Source organism: Mustela erminea, chromosome 12 (genome assembly GCF_009829155.1).
Source record: "Mustela erminea isolate mMusErm1 chromosome 12, mMusErm1.Pri, whole genome shotgun sequence".
NCBI classification, from domain to species: Eukaryota; Metazoa; Chordata; class Mammalia; order Carnivora; family Mustelidae; genus Mustela; species Mustela erminea.
Genome location: NC_045625.1, coordinates 23,444,133 through 23,456,437, shown reverse-complemented (window position 1 = coordinate 23,456,437; position 12,305 = coordinate 23,444,133). Strand labels below are relative to the sequence as shown.

Below are 12,305 nucleotides of genomic sequence, written 5' to 3'. Positions count from 1 at the left end.
ATGCTATGTAAGTAAGCTTTTTCCCTAAATAATACACTTTAAAAAATTTCTACCAAAAATGCTTAAAGCTTAAAAAAAGTATGGAAGCTTTTAAATAAAGTCTTCATTTATTAAAAAAATCTAACAATTGACACGAAATCTTTCGTTTCCTAATGCTGGTTAAACAAGGTAGTATTTTATTATTAAGATAAAATCACATAAATCTTAAATTCTAGATAGAAACATTAATAAAAAATTTAAAGTTTAGACAAATGAGAACATTTAATGATAAAGTCATATAACTACTCTATGTAAATTTCAACTGTTAAGCACCAATTAACCATGTCCTGATGTGCTCCTTTTGTCTTTAAATTTCTCTCTCAAGTTTTAGACGTAACAATTTCCCTAAGGCTTGTGCATGGAGTTGCTTATTTCTTATTGCTCTGGAAATTTGGGGCTTCAGAGTAGTTATATATCATTCATTTTCTACTTCAACTTACTAGAGAGAAAACAAGGTGGGATATCATTTGTCCCTGTAAATTTTCAGTTAACTTAAGGGGACACTTTCTATGGACTGAGCTCTTGTCTAAACTTATTGTGATGGTGAGTTTTACTTAAAAAAATTTAATATATTAACTATTATGACAGTTTCAGTAGGCATATTCTGAATTTGAGTAAACTGATGAAAACTCAGCATCTGGTTATATCCTAGATTCTAATAAGTAATGTGAATCTGGATATGTGACCAAGTAAGAATTGGCTTGGTTTACTCAATGCAATTTCTAAGAGATACCAAAATCTATAAAAACAGGTATTTATTTATTGTATTACATGGCCAAAGCTTGGATTCTGTCTTAAATTTAACCTGTACCCATCTTAGAACCATACTAAATATCTTAAGTAACAAGAGCTTTGCTTATTGGACATTATTAACTTTATGAGATTTGGTTTCACATGGAAAATCTCAGACCTACAACTTAGTGTTTCTCTCCAAAAGCAAAGAAGTTCTAAAAATAACCACTCACTCATTACTGTACTTAAAACGTTTTATGTACATCTAATAATATTTCTTTCCTAACTTAAAATATCATTAAAACAGAATATTATCCACAATTTTGTGTTAACAGGGTCTCAATATATGTCTAAGTATTGTAAATACTTAGACAACAAAATCGCAAAGAGTATTAACTATATTACATTAAAATCTGATTGTATCAGTGGGATCATAGGGACTACCTCACTGATAAATCCTACCATCTGTCCCTTTTCCCATCCCCAAAAGGGAAAACAAAACAAAACAACCCTTCTTTAACAAGGCCACATAAATCCCTGGATATGACTCACCAGCAACTTGAGAAGTTCTGTGGATACTTACCCTGATATATCCGAATAGATGGCAGTATCTACAAAGTATGTTGGCAAGAGATGAAAAACCAACAGTAAGATGGCTTTGCACCCTAAGCCTTGTGTAAGCCACAGGTCTAGAACTGCAGGTACTGCTGCCCAGTATGTCCCCAGAAATGGCACTGCTCCTAGGATTGCTGCTAATGCTAAGATTAAAAGAAAAGCAACTTGACATCACCATTAAAATGATAACAAAACAGCAGAACCTAAGTACTAGCTCCTCCTACTTAAACAATTACACCAAAACAAGTTAAACAAATACAAACTCGAATTTCAAGTGCATGATAATGCCCCATTTAACTGAATTTGCTAGTTAAATTAAGGTTTGATATCTATCTCAAAAGCTGATGCTGAAAAATATGTGTCTACTTCATCAATCTCGTAAGCAACAAAACTCTATAATGTCCCACAGCTGTTATTTTGAATCAATGGTTAGTTAATATACAGTTCTACAATACTACAGTAAAGCACTGGTCAAAATTTGTACTGAGTCCAAAGCCAAATTAGAAATTAGTTTCTCAACTCCAGAGATGAATGTATATTCTTCATCTTGTTTCTTTCTAACAAAAATAAAATGTAATTCAAACAAAAATAAAAACAAAACCCTGGATGAAAGACCTTACATCAGGCAGCTGTGGATTCTAGCTCTGGTCCTACCACTAGCGAGATATGTGATCTTGGCAAACGTCTGGTTTCTCATCTCTACAACAGGAATCCCCCTGATGTGCCTGCCTCACAAGGTCGTTATGAAACAACCACCGTGTGCTCTCAGGCTGCCTGCACGTCACAGGGGGGCTTAGAGGACAGTGAAGTAGGAAAGATTAAGAATGACTTTGGAAATGTAAAGAAGAAAGGGAGTGTGGACAAAAGGGGAAGAAATGGTGGTAGAGGGTAAATGTGGAAGGCAGATATATTTGGGAAGACAAGCAGCCACAGTACTAACAGAAGGCAAAGTGGAAGGAGAGGAGCAGAGATAATGTAGGGGAAAAAGTAAAGGGTGCCTCTGAACCATCCTGGTGCTGACAGAATGAGGGTATTACCAGAACAGATCCTAAGGGGTATGGAGACAGCTTATGTGCTGTCGGATACATTCGTCTTGCCTGAGGGACAGTATCCTTCATGGTACAAAGCTATTTGGCCAACTCATTGCTCCCTGCCAATCAGTTCAATTCACACATTCACTGAGTGCCAAGTATGTACTAGGTGTTGTGCTAAGTGCTAGCACATTCACTCATTTAATAAAGACTTCTCACTGCTTTCTAAGTGCTGGGATCACTCCAGCTCCTGGGAATAACAGCATCAATACACATTACAAGTCATACTTCTGCTCCTATTCTAGACTAGATTAGATCTCAAAATTTAGTATTTTAAGCTTGAGGAAGATGGTATTTCCCCATGTACAGAAAATGGCTTTTCCTTAAACAGAGGACAATGGGAGTTTTGATTCTATTGTTACCTGATGGTATGAAGACAATATTGATGCCAAATATGGTATGAGTCAGCCATGTGTACAGTCCATAGAAGCCAGCCATTTTGAGGGAAGCATCAAACACCCCTCTAGAATGCCCAAAGATAAAAGGGAAAGTAAATAAACACAGCACCATATTGTGATTAGAAAAATCAGTATGTCCTGGCCTCTGACTTCATGTTTACTAAATTTCTCTGGTGAAAAAAATATCTGAAATATAACGCCTTAAAACAGCCTATTCACTGAGGTAATTCATCAACTTTCCCCTTACAAAGCACATATTCCACCGCCAAAATAAATGGAAAAAAAATTAGGCATGACTATCTTATTTCTGAGAACACAGTTAATTTTTGAGAAATACAGGCTGTGGCCAGCCCTCCCCTTTGGGAAGAACAAGTGCAGGATAATATAACTTGTATTTCGTGAGTCTTCTCTTATTAACAAAATTTTCCCACGTTCTTTCAACTCTACACCCAAACCTGCCAAGAAACTTTTACAAATGCTATCAGAAAATGCAGGTCATTGGATGAGAATTTATGGGGGGAAAAAAAAGTCTTCACTACCTCCCAAGTAAAATCAGAGAGGAAAATAACAAAAGGGATAAAAACAGATGCACGTAGCTGGTAATTAACAGGAATGAAGTACATGAAAATCTGCAATGTCAGCTGCTTCAGCTTTGGTTTTCAGTTGGAATATTAAGGCACTCTTGGTCAGGAGGAGAAATTAGGAACTGCTTAGAGAGAGCACAAAAGCAGCAAAGTTATCCCAAAGGAAATGCAGGATTCTGCGGGGCACAGGGGAAGCATGAGCATATACTCAAGAGAGAAGGAAAAGCTGTCATTAAAAAATTACAGGCTGTGGCAGCAAAGGGGACACTGGACACATAAAAGGAAATATTGAGCTTTTCCAAAGCATCCCAAGAGATAGACCGTAAGAGCAAAGTCAAGCTCTAGAACCTAGAGATTTGGTCATTTACTAGAATCCTGACACATGGCCTTAGTGACAAAGGGCTCCCCAAACTGTCAAACCTCTTTTGTCATGCTGACCAGCAGCTTGCACTCAAGAATGGAGAGCTGCCACGTGACCTCGGACAATAAAGACCAGATTAAAGTGGTATCAAAAAGGCTGAAAGGAAGAGAGAGAACCCAGAGGAAACAGAAAATATCTGAAGAGCAAATGAACAGAGGAGATAAGGGAGAAGGAAAAGTAGCCCAGCTCCAGGTTTTCAACGTGAGGGGGAAAGAAGAGCAGTGTTTCAAGGGCACGGAAAAGCCCTGAATGAGAGGACGTGGAAGAAAAAGGAATATGTTTAGTTTGGGCAATGGTAAGAAATAAGGACAGTGAAAATACCCTGGAGGTAGCTGGAAGCGAAAGACAAAGTTGATGGAGAACTTGGGACAAGAGCTTTGAGATGTGACAGAAGAGATTAATCACAGGAAAGGATAAGATACCCTCAGGGACAAGCCCACAGAAAATGGGGCAATGGGTTGTGTTCCCACGGGGGACCTAAGGACAGAGATACATGAGCCAAAGAGATAATGAAATCATACCTGCAGTTGGGAGACAATCACTAGAGTGTAGTATTCTCAGAGACCAAAAGAGAAAGAAGCTTTTGAGAAAGAGGAGATGATATTAAGGTCAAATACCCCAGGGAGATTAATAGGAATAAGGTCTTTAAAAAAAAAAAAAAAGAAGAAGAAGAAGAAGAAGAAGAAGAAGAAGTAGTACAGGGGGCCCTGGGTGGCTCAGTCAGTTAAGCATCTGCCTTTGGCTCAGGTCATGATCCCAGGGTCCTGAAGTCCCACATCGGGCTTCCTGCTCTCAGGGATCCTGCTTCTCCCTCTTCTCCCCGCTCATGCTCTCTCGCTGTCCCTTCTCTCTCTCTCAAATAAACAAAATCCTTAAAAAAATAAAAAATAAAATAAAAATTTTAAGAAGCTATAGAATTTGACCAGAACTGGGGACCTCAATGAGAAAAGATAGAGATGTTTTCACCAACCTGATGTTATTCAAAAGGTTTTACCAACCTGTTATTTAAAAATTTTTACACCAAAACTAAGTTAGTATCAAAGGTGCAACGAAATATCTCAACTGAATCACTCCTTTGGGTGGCAAGTAGGCAAAACTCAACCCAGAAAGGACCCCTGGTAGAAACAGCACATAGTCTTCCTTCCTCTGCCTCTGGGAATACTGACTGTTGATAACGTTCTCATTAAGGCAACTTTCAAGTAGTTCTCTGGACCCTAAATGTCTTAGATACTGTTTGCAGTTACTGAACGTGTTCATGTAACCCAATGACGGATGCAAAGGTGATGTACTCCCCTCAGTCGTACTGTTTATGACCTGATACACAAGCTTTCTATAAAACAGAAAGACAAATCCCCTAATAATTAACCAGGAGACAGAACGTTTTTTTAACTCCATCAGATTCCTAGCCATTTTTTCCTCCTTTTTATTGGCTTTACTGAACTATAATTTATAAACAGTATAAAACTCACCTTTAGGTGTATTGATTCAATAGGTTTTGGCAAACATATACTGCTGCAGAACCACCGTGACAGCCAAGATGTAGAACATCTCTGTCACCTGAAAACGTTCCCTCATGCCCTGGAATAGTCTACCCCTCCCTGAACCCTGATCTCTGACACCTACTAGGTATGCTCTCTGTCACTAAGGTTTTGCCTTTTCCAGAATTTCATATGAACAGAAGAACCATACATTATGTAGTTTAAAAAAAATAAAAAAGTGGTAAAACATACATACTAAGAAATTTGCCATTTAACCATTTTTAACTGGACAGTACGGTAGTGTCGAGGACGTTCACATCATCATATAGCTTCTGTGTTTGGTTTCTTCGACCTACGCCCGCATTTTGAGACTCGCTCACATTACCATCAGCAGCCTGTTTCTCATTAATTGCTGAGTAGTATTCCATTATTTGGATATGCCACAACTGGTTTATCCAATCACCAGCTGATGGCCATTTGGGCTATTTCCGGTTGGGGGCTATTGTGAATAATGTTGCCCTGAACATTCGAGCACAGGTCTTTGCATGGACATACGCTTTCACTGCTTTCCAGTTTATGTACCTAGAAATGGAGATGCTGGGTCATGTGATATGTTTTAATTCTGTAAGAAACACTCGCAATCCTCTGATCTCTTCAATTCAAAGAAAGTGTAGAGACCGTGGATGATCAGTCAGAAGTCATTGCCTGCTCTATTACACCACATCTCTTCAAGGGGAAAGGCTAAATTTCATACTTCTGGTCTTATAAGGGTGAGTACTGGCAGAAATAGCAACTCAACCTCAAGAAAAACTAAATGGCAATGCATCCAAAAGTCCTCCTAACTGACCCAGTGCATGCTGGGTACCCAATAAACAGTAGTTATTACCAGAGCTATTGTACTTACATTTCCTAAGAACAGTATATTTCACTGATGCTCAGAGGATTCTGATGAAGACTCTAGAAAGTTGTAGCACAAAAGCTTAGTGTCCAAATTGAGAAGGTCAGTTCAAGAGACACTATCGTTTGCTAAGGACCTCTGTGGCAGGCTGAATAACAGCCCCACAAAAGTATCCACATCCTAATGCCCAGGCCCTGGGAATGTATTACCCTACATGGCAAATGGGACTTTGCAGATGAGATTAAGCTAAGCACTGTGAGATTAGGAGGATTATCCTAGATTACTGGTGAGGCCCCATGTAATCACAGAAGTCCTTATAAGAAGAAGGTGACTCTGATATAAGACAGTGGTGATGGAGGTACAAATTATGAATATATTAAAACCACTGAACTGTACACTTTAAAATGATTAAAATGGTGAATTTCATCTCAATAAAAACAATTTATAAAAAGAGGGAAGCAGGAGAGTCAGAGCTAGAGGAGACATGAGGACAAAAGCAGAGGCCAGAGAGAAAGAGACATTTGAAAATGCTACACTGCTGGCTTTGAACATGGAGAGAGGACCATGAGCCAAGGAATGCAGGCAGCCTCCAGAAACTGGAAAGAGAAAGGAAACAGATTCTCCCTTAAAGCTTCCAGAAAGAACACAGCCCTGTTGACACCCTGTATTCTAGGACTTCTGACCTCCAGAACTGTCAGATAAAAAAAGCTCTGTGTGGTTTAAGCCACGAAGCTTATGGCCATGTTCTAGCTACAATCAAAAATGAACACAACCCACTACCTGCCAAGCACTGAGCTACATGCTTTGCCTATGTGGTTCCACTGACTGCTTGTGGGATCCCCTCATTCATCTAGAGAAGAGAGTCTTGGTCAAAGATCAGATAAATCTGTTAAACTGAAAGTGCATATCCACTTTTCTTTAAAAAAGGGGAAAAAAAAGAAAAAAGAAGAGAAGAAAGCTCAGAATGAGCGCAGGGGCCTAGGGGAATGGAGCTGAGCTATTTTCAGTTAAAAGGCAAGAAAACTCTTCTGGATATTGTTGGATGTGGGTGGGTACTAGATCACTCTGGTATTTTAACTCCCAGTCAAGGCACCCAACTCACTAAAGGTCAAGATGTTGGATAAAGATTTTTGGTATTCTTTTGGTATTTTTGGTATTCAGGTTCCTATTAAGTATTACTAAGATATTCACCTGCATGCCAAACATATACCTGATGGTCCTCAAAGTCAAGACATCACCAAGAGAAGCCTGAGGAGCTGTATGACATCTGGTTCTGGTCACAGCCATCATTCTATAGTGGCTATTCTAGCTGACCACTTCCAAGAGGACTGGGGCTCAGTACACCCATGCTGAGACAAACTGGGGCCCTATTCACCCTATTAGAGTGAAATGTTCTGGAAGACTTACATGAAGATGGGGGAAAGGAACAACAAGAGGTGTGATAAGGCACACACAGTGCCTACAGTGTGTGCACCCACAGCCTACTAGCACAACTCTATGGCAAGTTCTGTGACCCACTGCGGCACCAGGGGGCTGGGCTTTTAATGAGCTGGGTGCCTAGGCGGGGAGCTAGTAGAACAGACTGAAGCAGTACAGATCCAGTAATTTCAAGAGGGTTCGTACTGCCTTTTTACTTAGAAGAATTCAGGCCTTCATTTTGAGCCTTTTTTTTTTTTTTTTTGCCTTTGTTTAAAAAAAAAAAACAAAAAAAACCTGAACACTCTCAGTTTAAAACATTCTCTTGCTATCTGACCTGAGGTCTCTTTTCTGGGAATGAGGGGACCCAAGAGGAAATCAATGAAATAAACTATGCAAAGCATGTAACTAACTCAGTGTTCGGTGCCCAGTGGGTGCTCAGAAATGTCAGGTAGAGGATGGATGAAAGAAGGGACAGGACTGGGGCCATGGGCCCAGAAGTTAGGAGACTCCGAGAGCTAATGAATGAGACGAAAGGAGTGGTAGTGAGAAAGGCAACACTCAAGAATGCAGTAATACATGAGAAATGATAATGAAGGCAAACAGGATGTGGATTCTGCAGCAAGAATACAGAAATCAGAGTCACACAAGACCTGAAAGAGCTCTGGTTCTGTCACCAGCTGCTCTGGAATCCCAGTTCTGTCACTGGTTAGTGGCCTGATCTTCAAAACGGTAACGCTTCCCTGAGGTTCACTTTGCTTCACGGTAAAACAGAGGTAACAGAGACAAGCATTCACTTCCTAATGTTACTATGAAGATTAATGATGCGGCTAAAGTGATAAGCTTAGTGACTGGTGCACAGGAGGCAGGCAGTTAAGTTTGTGCTATTAGAGAATTGTGTCATTATTACCAATTAGTATTGTAGTAAGGTTAAAAATAATGCACATAGTAACTTTCTTTTTTTTCCTTGCAGTTTTTGGAGGTATTCCAATTTTTGCTGTGTGCCAAAGAGATATGGGGTATGGCAAAGCTGGGAGTAGAAGAAGCATACAACAAAGTCTTAGGTTAATTATTTTAAATTGTAAGGTGCTGGTGAAGCTGCATGAACAAAACCCCAAAATACAGTGTATATAATGACTGATCTCTCAGGTTCTTTTGAACCTAAAATTCAGGGACTGCTAGGAATTGTTCATTCCTATAATCAAATACAACTTTCTCTGGCACATAACTAATGGCATGCTCAATACAGTTTGAATGGGTTGCCAGAAATCACTAGTTTAATCAAAGAGTATTTGTTCCTTATAATCACACCAATGATAGATCATTTTCCCATTTCATTCACTCATTGATATCAACCCATTCATCAACACTTTTTTGGATACTCAAAATTCAGTGAGGATTTTCCTATCTTGTCATCAAAGAAACTAAGATACACTTCATCCACTCTCTTGCAAAAATCACAAAAGTGGACTTGAGGCATTTTCTAAGGGTGGTTACATTTGATTTGTGCTGCACGAACGCATGGTGCCATTGCAAGTTACTCCTTCCTTTATAACTGTTCACAACTTAATGATCAAGCAGAGGGAGAAGCAGGCTCTCCACTGAGTAAGGAGCACGATGCAGGACTCGATGCCAGGACCAGGGGAACATGACCCAAGCTGAAAGTGTCCCTCAAGTTAATAAATAAATCTTTAAAAAAAAAAAAATGCCTGGGGTACCTGGGTGGCTCAGTCGGCTAACTATCTGCCTTCGGCCCAGGTCACCCGGATCCTAGAGTCCTGAGATCTAGCCCCACACAGAACTCCCTGCTCAGCAGGGAGTCTGTTTCTCTCTCTGCCCCTCCCCCTGCTTGTGCTCTCTTTAATAAATAAATACTTTTTAAAAATCTTTTTAAAAAAATGCCTGGCTAGGTTAGGATTTAATGCTTAACCAGCTTTTTCCTTACCCTTTACAAACTGAACTCTAAGATGACACTTAACTCTTTTATAAGCTAGCTAATATCTCAGCTCTCTCATTTCTGACCAAAAGGGTGTTCTTGTGGGGAGAGATGGCAAAGAAGCTTGAAAAAGCGGGGGGTGGGGTGGGGGGGGTGGGGGGGGGTGTTGTTACTTTTCTAAATAAGTGAAAACTGGCCAGACAACCCATGATTTGATCAGATGACCTGGATTAATGGAATGAGATTGAAGCAAGGAGGGGTTTGGGGAGAATGATAAGCCACAGTCAAGAAGCTCTACGCCCTGTGAGAACACCAGGCTCCAGACCATAGACAGGCAGACTGCACCTGTCTAAGGAAAAAGAAAAGAGCCCAAAATCAAATTTCACCTACTCCCAACACTTTCTTACACTGGTTCTCCCTTCTTTTCTTTCTAAAGATCAGACAGAAAGACTATCAGATTTTTATTCCCTCAGGAAACAGCCATGAGCATGACCTTACCAGTGTTCTACACTCACTGCAATATACTGTCCCTCCGAGAAGGCTAGGTAGTAGACAGGGCAGGCCAGCTTCCAGAAACACAGCAGATAAAATTACCAATTGGGTAAAGGTATCCCCCAGCTCTCTTCACTACCACCTAACCTCTCTTGAAAGGTTACATCTCCTTCCATTTCCTGGTTCATCTTCCCCAGAGACCCAGCTCTATGGTGAAATGTACAGAAACCCAGATGACACTGGATTTCCCCATTGCAGAGGGGAATGGTCACGCAGCACGAGCAGACCTAGCACGCTGCTGAGGAGCACAGAGAGGCTGCTTCTGTGGAAGCCTTCCATCCCCACTGGAGAAAACAGTGAGTCGTTCTCACACACTGAAGCATAAAACAGTGACATCACATTCAATCAACTGGAGTCCTTGGCAGTAGAAATATTAATTCAATATTTTTATACATTAATACATGATTTTGTGTCTTTGACAGTGCCCAATGATCATGGATGCTCACTCTAATGCTAACTAAAAAACTAACAAGGGGCTGTTTCAATCATATAGACAAATAGCAAACATTTGTACCTCAATACTAATTATAAGGCTATTAAAATTAATTTAACAACTTTCAGAGCAGCACAATGGGAAACTAAATACAAGCCAAAGTTTCTTAAGGACATTTCCTTAAGAAATGTCCTTCCTTCGTACGTGACATAAAGGTTTAAGATTATTAAATTGATCTATAATTGAGTAGTTTAAAAAGGCATTATTTTTATTGAGTGGGTTATTATTTAAGAACCTCAGTTAATTTGACTTTCCCAAGTATGTTTTTCTCTATTCCACTGTTCGGAGAGTTATCTCTTCAAATAAATGAAAATATATTTTCTTACAGCTTTAAACTCTTCCTTATACATTTTAATTTAAACAGATGCTTATAACCTTAAATTCATGAGAATTTCTTTCCAATGAATATTTAATTCGTTCAAAGTCAAAAATGGAAATACTGATTTACTGAATGAGCGACACTGATTTTTTTTTATTCCAAATACTTTTAATTCTCCAGAGTTGGGGGGCAGAGGTGAGAAGCACATTCACGTTCCAGAAAAAAAAAAAAAAAAGGAAAAGAAAAAAGAGATCTCACAGCACATACATTCTCCCATCCAATTCATAAGTAGGACTCCCACCCACCGGCACTGAAAAGCTGTATTCCCACAAGCAAGAGCCATACCCGTGTGCATGCACTCATGTGAAAATATCACACACACTAAATTGCACGGAGGCCGTGACAACATGCAACTTAGTAATGTGCAATATCTCCACCAGAGCAGGCAGAATGGGAGCATCAGGGGAGAAGGGTGTGATGCAAACATTCAGGACACAACATGCTCTCCAGGGACGAGAATGGTTTGGGGATAAGGGATACATGCCACTAACATAAAAATTCATGAAATGAAAACCCAAATGAATACACAAACATATCCAATTTAGAAAAAACATTTACTTATTCAGAACTGAGAATTGTAACTGAGATTCAAAAATTGAACAGGACGGTGATCATAAAATAGCCACTTGTTTCAGAAGGCAAAGCTTCAGGAGCCAAGACACTTTGGCTGCCTGGCCATGCAGTTAACCCTCAATTTTAATTCCACTTTCAACTTATTGATGGGTCATATAAAACTAGTTGAATGATTTTCACTTGACCGCAACAGTAGCGACGACTAACGGCTGATGTTTATGGAGGCTGATCACAGATTAAATTGCACTCTCAGGACTTTATAATAACATTTTCATAATCACGTGTATAATATTTTTCCTCTTAAAATCTTTGTCCATGAAGAAACATTCCATCTTGAACACAATCCTTCAGAATGAAAAATCTGACAAGTGCTCGAGAACTAGAGCTCATTGTTATCTTACATACATGAGAAGGTTTTTCAGAGATATCTGTGTAAAACCTGTCCATTTTAGGTCTTGAATTTGACCCAGTAAAGAAAGAGACAAAAAGCACTTGGACCGCTAAAAATTATCTTGAGTTAAAATCTTTAATTTACATAACTGTGGTTACACAAATGATCCAGACAAGTCATCTGGTCTGTACTGTATTTCTCAGTTTTGACAACTGTTAAGATTATAGTTCTGGTACTAAGGGTTTAGACATCTTCTTATATCAAAAATATGACAAAAATGAATGGTTTTGATACCAGTATCCTTTGGAA

The 12,305-nt window shown here is 39.4% G+C and overlaps 1 protein-coding gene across 4 annotated transcripts in view; it reads right to left on the bottom strand.

Annotated features, from left to right (window-relative positions):
• The window catches only part of TMEM245 (transmembrane protein 245), a 98,442-nt gene that overhangs the window by 17,206 nt on the left and 68,931 nt on the right, over positions 1-12,305 (bottom strand). For 2 of the 4 annotated variants that reach the window (XM_032307537.1, XM_032307538.1), the window contains 2 exons: positions 2,840-2,940; positions 1,355-1,529 (listed from right to left, as the gene is read on the bottom strand). The exons of 1 other annotated variant lie outside the window; for it this stretch is intronic. In XM_032307537.1, the coding sequence (XP_032163428.1) occupies positions 1,355-1,529; positions 2,840-2,940 (276 nt within the window). Of the gene's footprint in view, positions 1-1,354; positions 1,530-2,839; positions 2,941-4,777; positions 6,316-12,305 lie in introns of those variants that run through there. One more of the 4 variants, XM_032307540.1, reaches the window with a different exon arrangement.